The sequence below is a fragment of the Athalia rosae genome, chromosome 5 (genome assembly GCF_917208135.1).
Source record: "Athalia rosae chromosome 5, iyAthRosa1.1, whole genome shotgun sequence".
NCBI classification, from domain to species: domain Eukaryota; kingdom Metazoa; phylum Arthropoda; class Insecta; order Hymenoptera; family Athaliidae; genus Athalia; species Athalia rosae.
Window position 1 is genome coordinate 8,273,363 of NC_064030.1, and position 24,910 is coordinate 8,298,272.

Sequence of the window (24,910 nt, forward strand, 5' to 3'; positions counted from 1 at the left end):
CTTTTCATTCCAAATCCGTCGCGGATTCCGCTATCCGATGAAATTACGTTGCGAAAAGGATTCTCGTTAATTTCACAATTACCTTATGAATTTATTCTAATTCCACGTTTCTAATTTATTTCGTCGCCCAAAATCCGCTGGTATATGCATGTTCATAAATTCGAAGTAGAATTAACGAATTAAACTAACGTCATGTGAAAAACGATGAGTTCTTTCCTTTCGGAATCTACATCTGTACTTTTAATCGTACAAAATCCCCCCGGAGGACTTATGTATATATTCGCGAGGGTAATTCCCTCGGTTGTCCGAAACGCTTTAAATTCCACATGTGGGTATAGAGAGGATGAATGTGTACTCGTAGAGGAGACGCGTGCGTTCGCGGTGGTGCGCGGATTCATTCAAGTTCAAAAATAGCGACGCACCGACGTTGTTAGAATCTCGTGGGGTCGGTCGATTCCGCGGCTCTTGACAATGAATAAAAGTTTCTCTTGAATCGGACGAAAATACGCTACGCATACTTGCGAGGTTTTTTTTTATTTTCGAGGCGGTGGTTGGTTTATCTTCAATTACTTTGCAGAGATCGTTCTCATTCTGACCGCAAATAACTGGAAACTGTATCGTCGAACTATCTTCCTTTTCTCATTCCCTTCCCCCCCTATTTTTTTTTTCTTTTTTTTTTCTTTTGTATTGCTACACATTTTACTTTTTTCAATGGGGTATTTATCGCGTGGCATGCGCGTAGCAAGATTCGGGCTTTATGGAAATTTAACCACTCGTCAAACGTCGTTAGTCAGGTGTTACATACACACGTGATACTCGCAGGTATATTGGAATCGGTAGTTCGGGGATACGGAGAGAGAACGAAGGAAAAAAAAAGACAATCCGAATAGAATCGATGGAAGAAACAGGCCCACTGATTGGAATGATAGTTAAAAACCGATGCTCATTCTCATCGGTCTTTGTACAGTTCCATCTCATGTGACCCGTATAGTTGCACGAACGTAAAGTATTACGCGTGTACGCGTAGACGGTGCGCATGAACATGAAAAGCACACACATTTTAATTGGTTGAGAAAAATACCCGACCGGTGCGAAGATACTTCTTCATTCTTTTCCTGTCCTTTTTCCTTCCTCTCTGATTCTTCTACTTCTTCCACTTCTTCTTCCACTTCTTCTTCTTCGGATGCTCTGCAGCTTCTTATATAGAGGCGCATTTTATACCGTCGTACAACCAGAGTAGCTTTACACTTCTCTCTCTAGGTAGAGATATATGTACACGTAGGTATTAGTTTATGTATATGGGTTTACCTTACCTATATATATATATATATATATACATATATATATAATTATATATGTATACGTGAAGTCGCGAGTAGGAGAATTTGAGATAGTCGTGTGCTCCTGCTGACGGTTGGTACTGCACCAGCAGCAGCATCGGCATCGGCATCGGCATCGGTGTGCATGAACGTTCGAGACTATCAGCGACGAGAAAAGGAAAAGAACGCGGACGGATGTTAGTTTCTTTCTCTGTGTTTGTGTAACGGGCTTTGCTGCCACGAGTTAAGAATGTAGACTCTTACTTTTCTCGGCTTTGAATCTATCCTCTTTGCTTATGCGCTATGATAGCTGCGTATTTTTCTATATCTTCTCGGTGTTTCGATGTTTTTTTTTTTTCTCTTCTTTCCATTTTTCATCTCTTCTACCGAGGTGAAGATTTTTCCAGATTCTCGCGCCTCTTTTTTTCACGAACGAGAAACAACGGTTTTTTTTCTTCGGTATCTATTTATTTATTTACTCGTTTGTTGTTTTTTTTTTGTCATCGGGGCAAAACGGGAACATTTTTAGGGACGAATCTACGGTGGAGTTGTCACGGAATGTACATACCCGTACCTATATATATATATATATATATATATATATATGTATACTTGATTCCAGTTTACATTGGCGTAGGTAATATAATTGGTGTTTTACCCGTGAGACTTGCGACATGGACCCATGAGGACCCTTGGGAAAATCGTGAAATTTGTACACGGTACACACTACATCGGTTTCAGATGTTGGTTTTTTACTCGAATCCGGTTCTGCTCGAAGAACCATAGAATATAATGATTCAATTTTTGGGAGTCGAGGTTGATTTTCGACCAAAGAAATCAATTTGTATGTATTATGTTTGCCCCGTATTTCTTTTCGCTATAGCATATATACAGTTACCGTATATCTCGCGAATCGATCCGTATCATTTTTCACGTGGTCGTGATCCGATTGTAAAATCGTCATTTGTTCGACTCCGATTATCACGAACCGTTGAAATCTTCATTGTTTTATCGCGAACTCTCGTCGACGGACAATTTTTCCATATCTTACACCTCGTTCCGCGAAACTTCTAATTTACAGATAAATTCCATTTTTCGTACACCGATTCGCTTCGAATTCGCTCGTAGGATCATTCGCGTTTCTCGTCGCGCGCTACGGGTACAGGTATAATGCACGTATAAGTTAATACGGTATAAAGTAAAACTAATCGCGAAACGATTCAGGTTTATCTGAAAGTTTATACATGTGGGTAACGTGCACGTATATAATTAATACATGTATACCAGAAGGCGTGTGTGTATATATAGGTACTTACATTATGCACCTAGATAACTATATACGTTATACGTATATCCATTGCAGCGAGTTTAATGCCGGAAACGGTTATCAATTGCCGCGAACCCGATACACCTATCTTTCTGTACACCTATATCTCCGCGCAGCGCAGCACAACGCTACATATTACATACACTATACGTTTCGATGCTGCAATGCAATATTGCACGGGCAACGGCAGCAGCGGCAGCGGCAGCAGCTATAGCAGTAACTCGAATGCCGTTTGTGACTAATGCGACTGGATTTAATCGATTTGAAACAATTTTAATTTCACTTAACATGCTGCAATGTGCCGTATACCGTATGCGCGCAGAGTTTGTACCTATATAGCGTTAATTTGCAACATGTGTATAAATCGTCAATATGTTTAACCGTTTCCGAACACATTTAACACCGCGCGAATCACGATGTATGCTATAATATCGTATATGTACCACCACCTACCCATGCCTTGCGCTATGTAGCCTACACCGGTGTAAATTTGCAATACCAGAAATTTTATGTTTAATTATATCGACGCCGGTCACGGGATAATCGCATCCTGTTTCAAATTCAAACAAATTATTTATGCGAAAATCGAAGACGATGCAATAACGTACTTGTCGGAATTCGTATACCTCCGAGAATGCGCGGTGTACACCGCGTGTTACCGACGATTCGCCACGGGCATCTCCGCGTGCAACCGCAGGAAAATTTAAATCGCTCGATTTATTCGTCGGAGAAGAATCGTTCGCGACGCTATACGAAAAGTTGCGCTTTCGAAAAATACGCGTTTATTATTTCACCCGAAGAATATATATCCTACCTCATTTTCCTGACACAGGGAGGACTGAAGTAGAATAAAATAAAATAAAATAAAATAAACTAAAATAAAATAAGATCAAGTAAAATATGAATATCGCTCGGCTCTGCTTTGATCTTAGGAAAAGATGGTCTGAACACAGAGGGAACACGAGTGAGATTGGATTTGCGGATATATATATATATATGTATGTATATGTGTGTATAAAGATATACGTGTAACTTTTTATTTATTTATTTTTTTTTATTTCATCCGCTTTTCAAATACGCCGTAAACGATTCCCATAAAGCGTTATATTACACGATGAGCTGCGTGTTTCGAGTTATACTGTATTTTAGATTATTTTAAAAGTACGGGGTATAAAAAATGAAAATGATCGGCCATCCCGCGGAGCGTAATCTTTATCATCGTGTATAGATACCATTCAAATTCAGACGCGTTATATACACGTATAACCCTATATATATATTTTTTTCTTCGAATAACAATATATCAACGCGCCGTAATCTGCACGATAAAGTATTGAGGAGGAGGGGAAAAAAGAAAGACGGAACGTTCGCGATAAATTACGTTGCACACACGCGTGTACAGTCATATCGTGTGTGTATATTAGTTTTTATCACGTCCATCAAAGTAGGGGAACGGTTTCCCAGGGCCTCCTCCAAAGTTCTCGTCTCTGACTTATCGGGTGGTTTAAGATCGTTTCCTCAAAGACAGGTCATCTTTATGCGCTTCCTCTCGTTTTCCCTGCAGGCGCTAGAAAACAGACGTGTCCGCTGTATCCACATACCTATGTGTCGTTTGCATCGGACCTCCATCCTGAGAATATACGACTGCGGCAGCGATGGAGAAAAAATAAAATATTGGAATAAAACAGGATTCTCATACAATTAATCATCGCTGTGGAGAAATTAAATTTTCTTTTCATCCAATCGCGGTACTCGACCGCCGAATTGCCATTCGGTTTTTTTTTTTTCGTTTTTTTTTTTCTCTTGCTTTTCTTAATTTTTCTTTTTCAGCCACTCGACTATACAACAAGTTAGTACATATACGCGGGTATACCTGCCTTCGTGTATTCATGTGCATATTCACTCGGGGTGCGGTCCCAGCAGGGGGCCTTACGGCGGTAAATTGGGCTCGTTTTGGGTACGTTTTCGGGGCCTGCCGGCCATAAAATTCTACGCTCTGGTTCCCCGAGTTTTGCGCCACGGGTAATACAAATATAACTACGTATATACGTGTACGATTCATTATTATTCACGTACCGTACGTACGTATGTACCGCGTGTCCCAACGTTTTGCATCGCGGTATGTCCGGTTGCCTACCGTCGATCGCCAAGTTTACGCTCCGTCGGTAAGTCGACGAGTAAAGTCCGCGAGGGAAAATGTCGCGCTATAGAAAAAGCGGCGCCTGACAGCAGGCTACCGGACATACCGAGCTATAAACTTTGGGACACGCGGTATATGAATGTGTACGAGAGTACGAGTACACCGAAGAGTTCCCGTGTAAGCTATGGATCGAATTTTTTTGAATAAAAACCGAAAAATAGATGAAATCGACGGTTGATAGTTTCGGTGTCATTCGGTTCGTTTCTTTTTTTTGTTTTTTGTTTTTTTTTTTTGTCACTTCTACGGGAGATTTTTAATATCGGTCGATTCCTCCGGATTCGAGTGTCGTCGTAATTATATCGAGGAGCACCGTGCGAAGACCTCGCGGAAAAAAAAGATGGTGCAGCAGCACGAGCGTTAACGGCATCGTCGGACCCTCGAGGTAAAGGTATAAAAATTTTTCTGTGTTATAAGGTATATAAGTTATCAAGCCGCTTCTTCCGGGTGCAGTGTATTTAATCCAGGCGAATATATACGCGCGGCTAACTATGTGCTCGCGAAGCGACTTTTTGATCGGATATAAACTGGTTTAAAGTATGAAACTTGTATATTATGTACTTGAATACCTCGTGGAATACATCTGCGCTATGTAGATGTGTATATAACGTCTATTAGGAATTGGCAAATCGCATTCCTCTTGGTTTTCTTCATATATACCTACGCGCAATTAATTTAATGCGTTGGGAAAAATGATACCGGTTATATCCGATAAATGGGACCAGAAATAATATCCATCGTGAATGTACACGTAAGCGCATGAAATCATAAAAACTTTTCACATATCTGCGGCAAATTCATCCGGATACATTTTTCCCTTTGATCTTACAGACAGGTATGCGTCACACGGCGATGGGAGTATATTTCATATTTTTTGATTTTCCATTTTGGAACAAAAATCAAAGTTTATTGCGAACGAAGTTGATTTGTTTTTTTTTTTTTTTTTCAAAAGATGAGGGAAATGATTTTACAGGAATTTTGATCGATCGCTTTGCTTCGCGAACTTTCGAACGACGAATCCAACATGGCGACGACGAATGGGGTCGAAAATTTGAGCGGGAAGTTATCGGGCCGTGCGATACAATAGGTCGTTTTATTTTTTTTTACGAACACCCCGTGCGTCGGAAGACCGAATACTTCCGTAGGCCGGACTTTGAACCTGACCAAAATCGACGCCTCCGTCATCCCCTTCCCCTTCGACGCCTCGACGACGACGTCGGGGTGGCTGTACGTATATCGTTTTAACGGCTTTGCCAGCGAGCTGCGGAAGCCTTACCGCGCGTACGTCAAAGAGCTTAGCCAATAAAAACATTTTGACGACCCCACGAACTTGTCGGGCGAAACATAAATTTCGTTCGAAGACGCGCTCTTATACGGTTACCTTTGGGTCCCCCCCCCCCCTCTACCGTTGATTACTACTGGTTATTTTTCGACGATCTATACACCCCCGAAAGCCCGCACCGTGCAAGGAGGACATTTTCTGTATACCTGCACTTCGCCCGCCACCTTGTAACGTGGACTGAAATTCCAAAATTTACTTTCTACACAAATGCGAAACAGGTAAAGATCCGTAATCTATTTCTATTTTACATTCTCGCTTTTCATACCTGCAGTTTCGGTCGTTCAGGTATAACATTTTTCCAATACAATCAGATTCGAACGTTGAAAAGCGCCTTCCGGAGCCAATTTTCCAAAACTCATCGGAAGCGAGTCGCACTTCGGAATAGAAAAAGAAAAAATTTCAAAAACTGTACGAATGAAATAATCGCTCGATCGTCCGGGTATTTCATTAATTCGCGGGATGATGAAGATATCGAAGAGAAATTCCGCGTGTAGTACGGAGTGTTCCGAAAGAAGAGGAAAAAATAAAATAAACTGAAAAAAAAAAAAAGAAAAAAGAAAAAGCGAGCGTGCAGCCGTTTCCGCTGTCTGCCGCCCTCTTGCATAGAGTAATCAATGGAATGGATTGGTCGTCGGATTAATTGGAGCCACTCGATTATCTCTAACTTTGGAGTTCCGCTCGACGAATCGTTCGAATGAACGGGTACCTACGGACCCCTCGTGAAATCGTAAAACCCTTTTCCTCACATACCTATACACACAATACCGTCGTCAGCCTCCCCCGTCCCCCGTCCCCCGTCGCCCCGTCGCCCCGTCCCCCGTGGCCACCGTTAACGTCCAAACCTTTGTTAATTATTTCAAAAACACGCGCGCTATATATGGATCACATACGTGTACGGCATACACGTTTGGAGAATTGGAGTTCATGGGTTCGGTTCTATATAAGGTATATATAATATATACAAGCAGTAGACCCTTCCCAGAATCTATTACTGACCATTAACCTATACGAATAATATTATAATTATTTTATTAGCAGCTCTTCCATTGTTTTGATTTTATTGCACTCGCACAATATATTATATCTCGTAAGCCTCAATGTACCGGGTACCTATAGCCCTACCGTACACGCACACCGGCTATACGTGTGGAAAAATTATTACGACTTTTTGCTATTTACGACCACATCAAGCCCGGCTCTTCGTTTTGTCATGTATATATATCGTGTATATATACTTATACCCCATACAGTATACTGTTGCATCCGATGAACCCATATCCTCGTCGTGCTGTCCGTACCTGTGCCGGTGAGGCCACTCGCTCTCTTCTACTCTCTTTTCTTTTTCTATCTCGGCGTTACTTTTTTTTTTTTTTTTTTTTTTTCTTTTTTCTTTCTCTTACTCATTTTAGCTCGCTCGTCCAACCGCCCTACCGGTGCGTTATACGGTCTATAGTTATACACCATAACTATGGGCCTCGTAAAACTAAGTACGCCGCGTCGCGCGCGACTTCAAAAACTTTTCTATATGCAGTCCTGCCCTTAATTGACCTGTTTCTCCCTCCTGCGAGACCCACACGGATAAATTCATCGCTAGTGGACGTGAATCGTACAATAGTTGTGGTGCGCTCTCAGGTATTATCCGAACGATGGAAAATTTATGTTTCTACTTACGAGTACGCGCGTACAATACCGCGGTACTCGTACACGCCGCACATAGTATTTCTCTCATGAGAATTGCCGCGTGCAGTTGCGCTAGGCGATTTTTTTTTTTTTTTTTTTTTCCTTCTAATTTCTCTAATTTGTTGGGAACGGGGTGAAAAGCGAAATGGTTGGTTTCGAATTTATTTTTTTTTTTTTCACGAGGAGAGATTAGTTCGCCGACGCGACACGGTCACTAACGGTTTTTAGGGTGAAACATGATTTGAAATTTGTTTTTCCATCTCCGAGGTTCCAGAGTTCATAGGATTTCGATGAAATATCACGTGTAGCGATGCGCAGTGCTTCTCTATAAACGCCTGCGACTCTTTGAACGTCACTTTCCGCACTTTGGTGGTCCACGTTTCACAATCAGTTGATGCATCGAAAGCCATAAAGTTATGTCTACCTGTATAGAAATCGAGGCTTTTATGCAGCCGATATTGTATGACTACAAAATGTATGAAACGCCATGGTAACATCGCGTAGTATCTCGAATGTAACATCCACTTCCTCCATTCATTCGTGTACGTGCTTCGTAAATATGCATACAACCCGGGTACGTTTTTCGTTTCACGTCCGCATTCATTCGTTCGATTTTTGACTTTTTTTTTTTCAATTTTTCGATTTTTATTTTCGCGCTCTGGATCCCTCCCCGGAATCTAATCACGTTCGTCGGTTTCGCAAAATTTTGGATCGATGCGTGTGCGGCAGGTCGAGATTTAAAACAAACGTCGCACTGATTATCGGTCATTCGATGATTCAATTCGTGACGTTATATTCCGTGCGATGTGATTCAATTGAAGAAGTGTGATTGGAATACACGGAGTAAAGGAGGTACGGAGAAAATTAGAGCCTAATTTGTGTTTCGCTTTTATTGTTAGTCATCGTATGAAATTCCATTGTACATATTTAACTTAACCAGGTTGCATGCGTCTTGAATTTTTAATACCATTCGTTCGTGTGTGCAACTCGTCGCTGCGCGAGTAAAAAAAAAAAAAGGAATATATGTATTGCGTTTTTGTTGGACGTATGAAACATGCAGGGTCAATAAAGTTACATATTCTTCGGAGCGCTCTTTTGACGTGAAGAAAATTTTCTATTCTACTTCCGTCCTTTTTTTCTCACCCTGACAAAAAGAAAAAGAAGATTTTCACGAACCTCAAGATATTTTACCTTGACCATAAAATTGCAGTAGGGGAAAAGAAAAGCCGAAGAAAGTGAAAAGAGAAGAAACTCTAAAATGGGGTAGAAACTCGCTTAGGTGTCGCGTCGATGCAGCTTTTCGAATCGTATTTATTGACTCGGTTTACGCCTCAATATTTTCACAATTGTTTCTTCATCAAACTTTTGCAAAAGTACCGAAAAATGAAGGTGAAGAGAATACCAAGGGTAAAAAAATTAACGAAAAGAAACGTCGAAGAAAAATGAGAGTCGAAGGGAGATATTTGTGGAGCGTAAAAAGATGAGGTCTTGGAATTCAAAGGCGAGACGCGAAAAATTTTTCATCCAAGTGCGCGGTGTCGGTGTGCGCGCGTGCGTAGGTATATCGTACGCACACATAAATTCCACGGGGTAGAGACGATACCCAAGTGTAAGAGAGAGAAAGTTATATTTTCTCAACAGTTTCTTTAGCTTTTTGTTGTTTGTTTAACGAATCTCTCGGGTTTCTTTGAATCGCAACACAACTTTAGAGGATCAATCCGAATTCCGTTGGATTCATGGACGCGGACGAACGAACGGATGGATCGATCGACGGACGGACGGACGGACGGGTCGACGGGACTTTGGGCCAATACCATTCCGACGAGCGGACCATGAGTTATCGGCTTTCCAAGTACCGGTATAGATAGCGAGTATATGCTGCGTATTATGTACGGGCAGCTTCGAGATTAAAATCGCTGCTTTGACTCATCGAAACTTCATTGTCGTGAAGAACCTCCGACGCCTCGGCATTGCGGTAAATTTACTCTCGTACTTGAGAGCTGAGGAAAAAAAAAAAAAAAAAAAAAAGAAAGAAAAAAGAAGTCGACGGACGCGGTTCGAATTTTTTGACAATCGCGCGCGTCACCGAGAATATTCGGTACTTTTCGTACCTCGTAGAGAAAAATTATTCCTCCGATCCAACAATAATCGTTTTATATATACGTGAATTCGTGTACAACTGGACGACCATTGTACCGACGATTCGATATCCGCGTGGGCGAAGAATTTACTAGGTATATACGCGCGTATAGTGTAACGGTACAACACCCTCTTTTTCACCGTCGGACTGTAAGCACGTTGCGTACCTGCGTACGCGATATGTATGAATTTTTATTACGCACATACTACTTCGCTCGTAACGCGCGGGGTGCTTAGATGACGCCCTTCTCTACACGGCTAATGGAAACCGAAGTGACTCGTCGTTCGTTTCGAGACCGTATAGGTGCGTGCAAGTAAACGTAATAAATGCGTAACTTTTGCACCTGGACAGAGAAAGAGGAAAGAAGGGGGGAAAAAAAAAGAGAGGAATTCCTCCGTAGCTACCCTTACGCGCCTGAGCGACCGACACCGCCCGCGATTTTTTATATCGCGTTACCGCGCCCTTCTGGAAATAACTTTTGCGAACTTATGTGTGTGACACACAGCTTATCGCTCCTCTATCACCGCGGCATCGAAAAAGATATAAATTTTCACGTGTTTGGCCAGCGTCCAATCCAACGTTACGCCCCCTCGTGTCTCTATTTTTTCGCGCTCTTTTCTCTCCCTCCCTCTTTGTGTTATCTCGTGTTCATACGTGTGTTACGCGCGCGCACACGTGTATATACATTTCGCATCGCGTACATGTTACGTGTAAAGTACGTCTAACAGGATCTGCGAAACTGCAGCTAGAGATCGGAACTTACAATTCGGTAACTTACTTCGCGTACATGCACGTCACGTGCTGCGGGGGAATCTCCGGACCAACTTGCACGTGGCTTATGTACCTACAATGCGTATATACACACATACATTTACCATTTACCTATTATGCGCACTGTATGTGTCTAGGTACGCGTTCGTAGATTCGGATCTGTTGGACACAGCCGCGCGCGATAAACGGATTCATTTTATATCATCGATAAACTGTTATCCGCGGGGGTTGAGTTGGACCGAAGTATGAAAGAAAGAAAGAAAGAAAGGAAGGAAGGAAGGCGCAAAAAAAATCTCTAGGGTACGAGTGTGACCCGCCTTAATTTTTGTTCATTTTTTTTTGTTTCATCTCACCCTTTTCCCCTCTTCGGAGAGCGAGGGGGAAGATCATAATATTCATGAATCTGATACAAACGGAATCCATATACGGATTATTTTTTCGAGATCTGACGCAGCTGTTCCGCAGACCCGATCGTGCAGGGCGTGAAATTTAATTCCTAATCTAAATATTCAGTGATATTCATGTCCGATGATATTAACGAAAATCCCAAAAAGGCCACGTGATTATACTGATAATAAAAAATCCCTGTATCTGAAAATTTTCAGCGTATACGCGCTGCGACCCTTGGATCTTTCGTCTGTCGTTGTTCGAAATAATTGAAACTTCTCATTCTGACCTAAACTCCTACCGTTTCGTACGAAAAAATCAGTCAGAATCAATCCCCCCCGGATAAGATAGATACACACATCGCGTCGCGTGTGAAGAATAATGGTCGATGTTGTCTGTTGTCTGTTTTGTTTTGTTTTGTTTTTTTTTTTCAAATTTTTTCTTTTTTTTTTTTTTTCCCCCGATGTCGAACACCTTCGAGGATCTCGTGTAATCAAAATGAAGGAAAATAAATCATCTGCCACCGAATAAATTCTTCCTTCTCGCTGCGGAGGATAATAATCTGTACAACCACCGGCGCGAAGAGGACCCCGGTCTTCGAAGAAGAGAGAGAAAGAAAAGAGAAGAAAAAAAAAAAAAAAATTAATAAAATTTGAACAAGTACAATGGAATGGAATAAGAAAAAAATTGAAACAAAAACAAAAAAAAAAGAAAGAAAGAAAGAAAGACTTAAACACGAAACAAAAAAGCAATTGAAATTCAAAATACATATGCAAATGAATATAAGCCACGCGGTATTATATACTTATATTTGTTAATACATATACCTTGTAACACCTTCATATACATACATAGGTTCAGGTGTACGTACACACGGAGATAAATATATGTGAGTATACTCACCTATGTATGTACCTGTACCTGTACACACGGTGTGCTAGGTGTGTACGTATATTTTGTGGCGTGCGGGGGTGGAACACAACGTGACGTAGGCCAATCTCCTCCGCGCATCTCGACACGAGCGTTTGAAAGGGTCGGGGGTCGGTGGTGGACGGGCGGAAAGAGGGGAGTGGAGGGAGGGGCGGGAAGGGGACTGGAGGGGTGGGAGGGGACACCCCAGTTGACGCCTCTTCGTTGGCTTCATATTGTTTAAATAATTGATTTAACATGTGTCCATACATTATGCACACCGGTAATAATGCTATGTAAATGGTAATTTCTGTTGCATATAACGTTTCGTATATTATATACAGGATGTAGATATGTATTTGTACGATACACACAATACACCACCGAGTACCTATGCGCGTAGAGGTATAAATGCGGCAACGGGTTTTCAGTATAAGTACGTACGGTACAAGAGGACAACTGAATTGTGCAAAGTTCCGCGCCATGTAATATTAATGGTGTGTCTATACGTATTATATAAGTGTATATTCATGGACGAAATCTAGTCGTATATATATATATATATACAACAACCGTTGCATACACACACGCGGTTGTACACGTCTATTTATAACACCCCGCGCGATAATGATCAACAGTAGGTATATTTTTATCGTTATTGTTATCACTGTACCACCGCCGTTATCATCGTCGTCGTCGTCGTCATTATTGCTATTCTTTTTGTTATTATTTTTATCATTTTCGTTCCTCCCTAGGGAATACGGGGAATACGGGAATACGGGAATACGTTTACACGTCCCCGTACGTGTAGGGAGGGGAAAAATTTGGGGTCGCCGGGATCCCGGGATCCCTCGAATTCGCGTTACGGCGCCGAGAGAGGGTTGTGCGCGCTTGTCCCGGGGGAACGCTCTTTTCGCCCACGTACACCGGAGACAACGAATACCGCTGAATTTTCATCCTTTGGGAATTCATAGTTTTTCGCATATCCGAACAGAAGTTCGACCGGGGGGGGACGAGGGGGGGGAGTCACTTCGGGGGTGAAATCATTTCCGGACCACGGTCGCTGCGCGGGTCGCGTTAAAATTCACTAGCGAGAATCGCGTGAGTCTTACGCCGGGTTTTATCGGCGTGTGACGCACCCCGCCCGTACAACGTAATGTAATTTAATGTAATTCGATGTAAAACCAACTCGTTGTTCCACAGGTTATAAACGACGCACGTGAATAACTGTGGAACATTAAGAATGACGAAGACCGCCTCCGATTCTGATCGCGTATCTCGAATAAAACAAGCGACAAATCCTACATTTTAAACAGACACCGTGCGTCGTCCCGCGGATCCCTTTGACCGATGAAGACGACGCTTTTGTTTGCCTATGTGTTTTTGGAATTTTCGTTCCTTTTTCTTTCTCCTTATTCTGTATGCAGATATACGTGCGTGTACCGAGAGAAACGGGATTTTATTTGTATAAATTTGTATAAAGCAAAAAAAGAAAAAAAAATTATTTCTCTTCTCCGAAGAACAAATCAGGTGGAAATTTTTTTCATAGATTTAAACTCAATCTAAAATGAAAATTTCAAGTTTGAACTTATTCAAGTTCAACGTTCAAGTTTGAACTTATTTTTATTTCGATCGACTTCCGACGCGACAACTTTTAGCCTATTAAATATTAGCAGAGTCGCCGGTAATATATGTAGATGGTAGGAACACAGGTCCGTGCAGCGGGGTGCAGGTTTCTAGTAGTCTAATCGGTCGCCGTTGGTCTATGCGCTAGTTGAAAATTCGATTAGCACCCTCGCGACAGAATCTGAGCTGATGCGGGGCAACCCTTTGGACGGGGGTGGTATAATTTCGTGACACCGGCACCCTGTATCGGAAAATGTGATTAGTAACTAAATTGAACTTGCAACAAAACCATCGGCAAAGGCGGTATAAGAGCGGCAACGGCAGTCACGGGCAATACGGATTATAACAAACTTACGCTACATGAAATATTCCTTGTTGTCAACGTGCAGAAATTTTCATTCGTTAGCGGAACACCACCACCACCGCCACGGTACCTATATATCGTATATTGTATAGAACTGCAGCCGTTTGATAAATCCCATCGCATTGCAAGCGGGACGTGTACGTGATTAAGTCATCCCTTTCCACGTGCGCGTACCCTAATCGAGTAGAACACCCGGCCGGTTAAAATAAGTATTAGATTTTTTAACGAGCTTCTCGATGTTTTTCTTCGGATCAAAAATAGCCGATGTACGTGTACGGTACGGTACGTACGTACATACCTCCCTTTACACATGTGCATTTCACACGTACCGAAGGAAACGAAATGAGCTTCGGAGTAGCTACCGCGTCGGCCGAATAAAACGAAGCTACGCGGTACCTAAGAAATAAAAATAAAAAAGACCTTGGGGGGGGGGGGGGGGGGGAAAACAAAGATTTGAAACAACAGGGGAATATATATATGTATATGCATATGCGGGTTGTTTCTCTTTCGAGAGAATGTTTATTTATCTCTACGCCGGTCCGTCTGTCGGCCCATAGTTTCTCCTCCCTCGCCTCACCCTCCGCCCTTATTTTCTACTCGGGGGCTTTATCCGCGCAGCTTCCAAAACTTGAGACTCGTAGTCGTTGCCTCGTTTCGTCGTCGTCGTCGTCGTCCTCCTCTCTTCTTCGATAGCTTCGCACCCCGTATAATCACCTACCGTACGAGGAACACCTAAATGTAGGTATACTATATGTATAACACATCGCATGCGCGCGTCTGTTCGCAGTGGTGTGTGTGCGCGTGTGTGCGTGTGTGTAGAATGTGTTAAACGCCGTGTACTCGAGACCGAGTCTTTAATCTTTATGGAAAATTAAAGCAGGAATAAATATACCGACCTTTGAGCGAGGCAGCCTGTGATTATCATAAGACGAGAGAGAAAAAAAAAATTATCAGCCCGAAATGGCCCGCGTTATGGTAGGGCATTGTACATATGTATGTATGTTTCGTACTATACTTATAATCTGTATACCATACGAATTTTTAATGGGGCTTAGATGCGGGGTGAGTCTTATTTAAGAATTCGAAAATTGGAGGAGCCTATAATTTCACAGATATGCTAGTCGTTTGGCTTTTTTTTGCTTTCTTTTTCTCTTCCGCTCGAACCATTTAACACGTTGCGGTATCAAATCTGCTTTATTTTACTTTTCACGTTCTTTATTTATTCAAATTTTTTTTTTTCTATTTCCCGAAGAATTCATAATTATCAATTATCAGATTAACTGGCTGATTTGGTCTACCTATTCCATCGAAGCAGTTTTTTCTTTTTTTTTTTTCTACCCCTCGTAGCGGAAAATTACCGCAGTTCAGATCCGCATGTATGTATATCGCCTCGGGATCCGATCCTCCCTTCCCTTCCGATCCCTCAGGCTCCAAATTACAGCCCTGCCATCGCAATTTATACGTTTTTAATACGACATCACGTGAAACTGTTCATCCACTTTGATGCATGACCAGAAATTTGTTTATTGAACATCTGTTCTCTCTGTGTTCTGTTTTGGTAATTTGTTCTTTATTCTTTATCAAATTTTATCCACCACACGTGAAACAACATCAAAGTTGTTCGGTGGTGAAGAATTTCCGAAATTCGTTTACAGAGAAATTAACAAGTGATGTGAGAAAGTTTCTTTGAGGATTTACGATCAATCGGGATTCCCCAGAATCGGATACCCCGGTATACAAGCGATCAAAATTTAATAAATTTCTATCAAGAAACTGAAGATAAAGTGGAATACAAAAAGAAGAAGGGTACAGATTTTTATCTTTTTTTTTTCGATTTTTTTTTTTTTCAATTGCTCCGATCCCCTTTATACGTGTAATACGGACTGACGATGAAACGAAGGAAAAAAAACAAAATAAAGAATAAGAAAAAAAAAGTGCTCGAGAGAAAAAAACATCAGGCGTTGAGGGAAGTGACTTTTTCTTTTCGTTATCTGTCCCAAGTGAATCCAATCAAGAGAGGTTCTTATTGTAGAACCGAGCGATTTTTATCTTCACAACCTTGTATAAAGCGTGGACAAACCTATGGCAACGTGCACAGTAAAAAAAGGAAGTGCAGCGCTTATACATTCATACGTATATGTATGTACGGATACCGCGTGAGAGTAAACGACGTGCGGTGTGTGTACGGGAATAGAAACGTTTGAGATTCCGAACAATTAAATTACAGCGGTTCCTATGTGGTTTTCATTATTTACCGATAACATCATTGGAAACAATTTTCACAGCTTCTTCTTCCTCTTCTTCTTGTAACAGTTGTGACGCGGTGGTGTGGTACGGTACCATCTTTCTCATGAGAGATGCTGCCACGGCTCACCTAGCGTAACCTAAACTTTACTTTGCCTACCTATACCGTACTTTATGGGTTTACATCCCACCACCTATACCCGTACGTACGTACGTACGTACCTATACGCATATACGTACCTACGTACGTAGATATGTGTGGTATATCCGGCAAGGCGAACGCCAGACGGTGCATCGCATGGACCCGGCAGAACTCCGCGGCTCGTGGGACGTTCGAAATTTAAATTTCAAATTTGGAGCGTGTCGCGGAGGGTGTGACGGTATGCGTACCTTCACCCCGTACAGTTCCTCGCCTCCTCTTAACTCACGCTGTGTTTAATATCTTCTCTTTTTCTCGCGCATCTCCCTCGCTTTTTCTCTTCCTTTTCGACATTTCTTTTCTTTTTTTCTTTCTTTCTTTTTCTTTCTCTTCTTTATCCATTTCGTTTTTCACTTTTTTTCACTGGAAATTTTTTTATTTTTTTTCTTTCATCATTTCTCTCACCCGGCGCGCAGTCTGGGATGCGCTCGTGCTGCGGGACGAAAACGAACGACGAGTCGCGGGTGAAACGTAACCAAGGGCGTGTGCTGCATCCGCACATACGTATGTACCCGTCTCGCACATAGGACACACGTATATGAGGAAGAGAGGAAAAAAAAGAAAAAAAAAAGAAAAGGAAAAGTTTATTTACCAACGCCTGCACGCTTGTCCGACATATCCACTAACCGTTGTACGTGTATGTACATACGTACGTCTGCTGTCCCGAAACTTGCGTTACCTTAAAGGACCACCTACGAACCCGCGAAGATCTTTTATATATATTTCCAATTTTATTTAGGCCCTAAAACTGTTCGTGTTCGTATAATACAACCACCACCCTGCCGACGTGCATACGTGGCACTGTGACAAGTTTAAACTTTAAACTTTTCTTCTCCTTTTTTTCTTTCCTTTTCTTTCTTTCTTTTATTTTATTTTTTTTTTTATTTTTTTCAGTTTTTTCATTCTCTTTATATTCTCTCACATGTCACATACGTGTGCCACAAGTATATACGTATATGTATATACCTACCTACGAGTGAAGGGGTCAACGCGAAGTATGAGTACACAAGTGTAGGTACATCCGTAATGTAGAGGCACACGTATGTACGTACGTATCCGTACATAAGGACAGGTATATAGGTGTCTGCCTATCTATGTACACTTGAAGCTTTTCTCGCGGCTCAACCGGTTGTGTCTTTCAATTTGTCAGGTGGGCCGCCGCTCAGGCCTTTCCGTGTGTATAAGAAGATGACTGGTCGTTGACCTTGGGATATTTAAAGGGCGCTAATTTTCTACTATTAACACGGTGAAAAATATATAAAACCTAACCCTCTTCAACTCTTTAAAACAATTTACTACACAATTACGACGTGTGCACGTGTACTTGGCAAGTGTTGTACGTGACGTGATGTAAAAGATGACACCGCGTTGCTTCGCCGAATATCGTTTGTTCGATTTCTCTTGGAATTTGAATTTTCGCATTTGCAAATCAATGTTACAAGTGCGGTGCGTCTTTCGAAACTCGCCAAAATGCACCGCAATGAATTGGGTAACGAGTAACACGTGCGCGTCTATATCCTATGAGATTTTTTTCTGTCCCTTTTTTTCTCTCAAGATCCTCGAACCGATTTTTTACCATTTTACCAAAACCTCTCGACGTAAGTGGCTTCTTTACTCGTCGCAAGAAGAAAAGATCAGTAATGAAATGAAAAAAGAAGAACCACCCCGGAATTCAGTTTCTATATAGGAAGCATACGTGTAACGTATTACTCCCGCAGGAAACCTAATCCGACCCACATGTTTCTCCGTGTTCTTTCATTTATTTATCAATTATTCGTTTTTATTTTTGTTTTGTTTCCTTTTTTTTCACTCGGACGAGGTCTTTATAACGTCAAAAAGTGTCAGATATTGTGAATCGTGAATTGATTGACGGTATGAAACGACTGGTAGGTAGCACAGATTGCGATTGGCTGTGTGGCGAAAGTCAAATATTGGTAAAGTAACGTGTGTACCTACCGAGCTTTACCTTTTTGCACCCACCCTTTCGTTCTTCCCTTTTTTTTCGCGTCGGTTGATTTTTTCCGTTCGAATCTTGTTCGCGAAATGTCGGAACGACAAACGACAAACGGCTTGTAAATTTTACCGGATTCGTCGATTTCGATTTCAATTATAAAACACCAGTCAAATTCTTCCGATTCCCCATTTCGTCTTTTTTTTTTTTTTTTTTTTACCTCCATTTTGTTCGAAACGAAAATCGGACGCGTGTCTGAAACACGATAACAATTCGCTGTTGCGGAAACATTCACATCGCATAGCTTGCCGATGTTTATACGGTAAGAAAAAAAAAAAAACGAAATTTCACTCCGCAATTCGAGCGAACGCGTGGCATCCCCCTGAGAAATTATGAAAAACGATCTACGATCTCCTTCCGTAGTTGAATTTCTTCATATTCAAGTGTATGTATAAACGCATGATTAGAGCCTCGTATGTGCGAAGGTACGGATATAATTTCGATGATCGATAGCGCGACGGGGTGGGGAGGTATTGTACCGGAGGTACGTGTGGGTCCCTGGCTAAGGGAATTGGAGATAGACGCGATACGGCGTATCGTAACCGTAGGTAACAAGCGAAACGAAACTCGTCGAAACCGCGCGAAGCAAGGCAACGCAAACCTCGTTGCGCCGGGGATCTATAAGTGTGGCTTGTAGTTTGTCAGCCCGAGTTAAAAAGAGAAACACGACGACATTGAGGAACAAAAAAAAATGGAGGGAGGAGGGGGAGGAGAGCAAGGGTAAGGACGAGGAAGAGGATGAAGAGGAGAGTAGGAGTAGGAGTAGGAGTAGGAGGCCGACGACGAAAGGGCGTATATAAGGGTGGCGAAGTCGCGAGGCGCGAGACCGGCGTTACTGCACATGATTTCTGTTTAGAGATGTGCGGCGTAGGTGCCGTTTCCGAAGGGTGTGTTACGTTACACGCGCTCCCCATACGTATAGGTGTCTGCTGTAACGTGAGTGCGCGTGCACGGATGGGAGGTGTACGTGTAGTACACACGAGGCATATGCCCGGTCGATACCAGAGGAGAGAGGAGAGTTTTCGTTCGCACGGCAGCGTAGCTTGTTCCGACCGAGACCGAGACACTCCAGGTTGTCGTCGCAGACGACGACCGACGTCGGGTGCTCGTGGAATCGCAGCTGCAGTTTGCCGCTGCGTCGCGACGCCCCCGCCTAACAATGGCGACGACAGAGAGAGAGAGAGAGAGAGAGAGAGAGAGAGAGACGAGCGTAGAAACAAAAAGGAGGAAAGAGAAGGAGGTAGAAAGAGTTACAAAAAAGAAAAAAGGAACGAAAAAGGAAAAAAAGGAGAAATTTAAAAAAGGGAGAGTCGGGTTACGGGTGCGTGACGTCACACGTACCCCGTTTCATCCCTTTCCCCGACCCCTCGCGCGCTCTCGTTTGTTTCCCTGCGCTTCCAGTCATTCTCCATTTTTCACCGTGCACTAAAAGTAAAGTGTATATATACCTACACACGGATACATAGTAGAGCACGTACAGCGTACATATGTATTTTACCTGGTGTACGTATGTACCTGGTATGGGAGGAAGAGGAAGGTGCGTGTGTAACGCTCTTTAGTGTACACTGATATTATATCTTCGTAAAACTTCGCCCCCTCCCTCGCCCCTCGCATTACGTACACGTGTACCGATAGGTACATAATAGAGTACGGGAAAAAAGGGTTTCGATCCGCACCTCTTACGCGCTCCCATACCGCGCGATGTCTCCACCTCTTCCATCACTCTGCCCCTTTTTTTTTTTTTTGTTTTTTTGTGTGTTTTTTTTTTTCTACTTTCTCTTCCTCCCCCGTACAGTTTCGCGTTCGTAGTACTTCGAGGCTCTGGCATTCGAATATCTCTAACGGGGGTGTCTGCATATCTACCTACGGGATACGCATCAATATGCATCGTAATGGTCTGCCGGGCGTGGATTTAATTATATTACGTATACGTAGACACGTGTGCGTAGAGATGTTGCTCGAGATATATCGTGTAAAAGTAAAAAAGGGAAACGTTCGCCCGCTACCGTCTTTGTTTTTTTTTTTTTTTTCCTTCCTCTCCTTCCGAAGATGTCGCCTTTTTACGTAATAAAATTTTAACGTATATCCGGATTCCGTTGAGCGTGTATAATATTAGCGCAGGGGGTGAAACTTTCCGCAGCCACCGTGTGTATTTTACGTTATTTGAAATCGGAAGGTTTTGCGCCGGACGTAGTACGCTCTCCCGAAGCGTACCAGCGTCAATTTTTGTACATGAAATTAAAGAATAAAATCGCCACAGAGGAATTGTGTTACATTCGAGATATCGGGTTACCCGCGTACATTATAAGTATTACGTTCAGACGCGTTCGTAACCGGTGTGGTCGCAGTTGCAATTTATTCGGTCAACACCGAAGTGAAATTTTTCGGTATTTACTTTGGTCGGTTCATTCGGTCACTTTTTCGCGGTCCAACTTTTGTTTGAGATAAATTCAATTACGTCGTTACGATTTTATGATAATAAAAAGTAAACAGATAGCGGAGACGAATGAGATGAAAATTATATCGGCTGGTACCTACGCCGTCGTACGGAGGAGCGTGGCGGCGCGTACCGCGACGTAATGAAAATTTGTCACGGACAGAAACTAATTTCGATCGTCTATTTCTATGATTGCAGTTGTTCTGCTGGACACCACGACAGAAGGAAGTCTCGATTGGACACGGTATCCTTACGGCACACAGGCCAGCACTCCAGGCGTAAGTATACATATATGTATACTCGACAATGTTTTCCTTATATTTTGTATACATGCCGCATTGCCACCTCTGTGTATTGGTTTACTCGTGCGGTACGTTATTTACACGTCAAGGGTACGGCTGGCTACCTTACGCCTCGAAACTTCGCCGTCCAGAAGCGAAGTAGCCATTATAACCGAAAGTGCATTGTCGTTGGGATTTTAACGCTCGAGTTATCGCGCGTCGGAGGTGAAGTTGTAGTAAGACGGTAGAGCTTAGGGCATATATTTGCTGGTTAAATTATTATTACCGGGTAAGGCGTGCACGCGGTGACGCCGGTAGTCCTCATCTCCTAGGAACGCTTTCCCAATGTTTACTCGTTAAGTAACAGCGGTAATACGACTATACCTCGGTCGGTCGGTCGGTCGGTCGGTCGGTCGTTCTACGATTCGTTTATTCGTTTAATTTCGTTTTACCTGAAAAAGCGGCACGGTGGACGGTAGCCAGAAACTACTTCAAATATCATCACGGCACCGATGCGGACCGTAAAGGCAACCCAACCATCCGGCCCCGCAACACCGAGGAACATACGAAAATCACACATTCGGTTTAAAGCGCTTTTCAAACACAGTCACCGTTTTCGATTAGCGTGTCCACACTAACGAACGATATACATATTATACATTTGAGAAATATATTTATCTATACGCTATACGCCGGTTAAAACCAGCAGCGACCGTGCGCCGAAGTGTCGGTGATTACGACGTGATGTTCGAAGGACGCGGTGGTAGGGATCCAACGTCCGGTTTTCTCGCGGCAATTCGTACCGCAGTACCTGAGGTATGTTGTTTCATTTTTCATCTCATTGTCGGCGTATGCAGGGCTTACTACGGACAACCCTTCGATTCGTCGTCGGTCGACCAAAATTCAATTTTAGTCGCCGGTCGAACGAACTTCGTTTCTTTTTCTCTTCCGTCGTCTTATCGTATTACGAAAAGTTGCGGTTCCGAAACAACGGACACCGCGGACACCAGAATCGGAATCTAAAACGCCGAACTACCCATTCGAACGTCGCGTCGACCGACGACGACCACTCGCCGCAGGTTGTTGCCGCCGCTGCCGTTGCCGTTGCCGTTGCCGTTGCCGTTGCCGCATCGGCATAGAACCGGCAGAAGTAGAAGAGCAACAACAACAACGGCAGTCTCGTCCGTGAACCGGGCACAAGGCTGATTTAAACCTGTCTGGCGGCCCGCTGTGCGCCCAACAATTGAAAAACAAACATGGCGCCCAATACCCGCTTCGCCCTGACCAGCGGGGGCTCACGTATGCGGTTAACTCTGCCCGATATTATATATGTAAAACTCACGAATGTACCTCTGCTTATACCCGTACGCGCGTATATCCGTATATTTGTTTAATCTATATATATACAGTTACGAATCGACGATATACATACTGTAACGTTCTTCCGTACTTCGTCGTTTTCATTCCGTCTTCGCGGTGGCGAACATCGCCAAAAAAGAAGAAAAAAGAAAAAAAAAACAGAATCGATTCGAGGAGCTTCTCTCAGCGTCGTCCTCTTCTCTTCATTCTTTCACGGACGATATTATACCGCGGCAGTTTCGTTAAGATATTGCATTAAATATGATCGCTAGACTCGCTCGGAGGATAACTTTTTATTTTTTCGTAAGTCACTTAACGTATACCTCGTGCAACCCTCGACTGATACTTTTGATCTGGAAAAATGAAACTCTTTGAACGTGGAGAAAAAGGACGAGAAGAAAATGAGGAAAGAAAAAGAAGAAATTACCCAACGTTCAACAATTTTCGTATAGATCCACGAGAGATGATGTTCATAATAATAAACTGAAAAAATATATCCACCAGTCGTATTATAACCCGCTGAAAACTTTTGATATTTTCGCGATGAAATTCTTATCGGGGTATGAGGAAAATTTTGCATCGCAAAATTTTTAAACTAACCGCAAACGACGCGAGAGGGAAATTTTTTTCCTTCAAATTCCATCCGATAACGGGATAACGCGCGAAGGTAAAAAAAAAGCGACGTTAACGAAGGGTAACCTGCGGACGTGCGTGGTGCCTGATGTGTCCATGTATCACGAACGATTTCGGGTAAAATACTCGACCTATTGCGTATTGCGTAAGCCTTGACGGTGTGTAAAAAAGCGTGAAGGTAAAAGACCAACGGTGGAATAGCCTTTGCCGCGGTAACTCGAGCTTTCTTCGAATTAATCTAACGTACCTAATGCAATAAATTCCCCGGCAAGATACAAAGTTATTAATATACAGTGCCCAAGGGCGGAACTGCGTCAGGGTAAACAAGCCAAACAGAATTACTTCGGAGTATTTGAACAACCCGATGAAGGTTGGTTGGTTGGTTGGTTGGTTGGGTTGGTGCGCCGAGTTCAGACTTCCCATCACCAAGTTATACTGCAGGACTGCTACGGGGAGATTCGGAGGAGCCAAAAGGGAAAGGAGAGGAGATTGCTGTAGGAAGATGGGGTCAAAACTCATACAAAGAGAATCCAACTAATCACCTCCCTAACTTCCCCCTCTTCCTCCCTTTGGCGCAACTTGGCCGTCCGACCGACGCACGGCTTGGGGCGTTCTACCTTGTAAATGCCTTTATCTACGTCTCGCGTAGGTACCCGTAAATGTGTATCGACGTTTTCACTAATTTTTTTTCCTTTTTTTTCTTTTTTTTCTCTCCAAAAACCGAGCGATTTATGGCTACCGAAAAACCATCACAGCCTTTTCGAAGTCGGACTCGGACGAGATCGATCGAGATCAAGATCATCGTAGATCAAGGTCTTGGAAAATACATAGCTCCTCAACGGCGTCCTTGCCGTTCAGGAATCCGGCCTGATTTCCAACAAAGTATTACTACGGAACGTTCGTCAAACAATTAACCCATTATTTACTTTGGCCGTAGTTCCTAGAATTGAGGGCACGGTTTGTTCGGGTCATCATCAGGGACGGTGGTGGGCAGTGGGATCCCGTGCTCTTCGGGAACTGGGCGACGCGCTATCTCTTTCAAGAGATCTCTCGACGTACGAAATAAAGCTAGGCTCTTTGTTTTTAAGGACATGTGCGCAACGCCGCGCACATTTTATTACTCGTACGGGGTGTTCGCGCATCGGGAATGAATTATAACCGTCCCCCGAATCGCCGAACGACTCAGAAATCCGAGGAATACAGGCGACGCGCCCCGTTATCCCCGAACCTGTGCGGACGAAAATGAAAAATGACCAGACGCAACCGCGGGATGGACGCGTTTTTTGCGCGAATTGCCCTGCGATAAAAAAAAAAAATAACAACCACGACGATGATGCGATGAATTTTACAAACGGCATCCGCAATTGAATCCGTCGGAAAATTCCGTTATATAAATCCGGAGAAAGGAACTGAGGCGAGTCGTGTGCCGTTTGCAAAGTCCGGTTCAATCTTCTCTCATTTTCCTTCGCGGCGCTGACTGAATCTATTCGCGTTATTAGAAAGGACAACCCACGTGTAGCTGACTAGCCATATTTATACGTATAGGTAGTGCATTAAAAAAATTTTTTCAGCGAGCGGGTGTCACGTGTAGTTTTCAGTTTGGTGTTCGTGCGGTTTAGTTTTTCGTACATCGCACAGCGTCGAATGCGGTATAATGAGGTTTGTATATCGGTGAGAATGTACG

At 43.0% G+C, this 24,910-nt stretch overlaps 1 protein-coding gene across 15 annotated transcripts in view; it reads left to right on the top strand.

Annotated features, from left to right (window-relative positions):
* Positions 1-24,910, top strand: part of LOC105690203 (ephrin type-A receptor 4) — a 122,293-nt gene that overhangs the window by 49,428 nt on the left and 47,955 nt on the right. For all 15 annotated transcript variants that reach the window (XM_012407821.3, XM_020854732.2, XM_012407826.3 and 12 more), the window contains exon 3: positions 21,152-21,231. In XM_012407821.3, the coding sequence (XP_012263244.2) occupies positions 21,152-21,231 (80 nt within the window). The remainder of the gene's footprint in view (positions 1-21,151; positions 21,232-24,910) is intronic.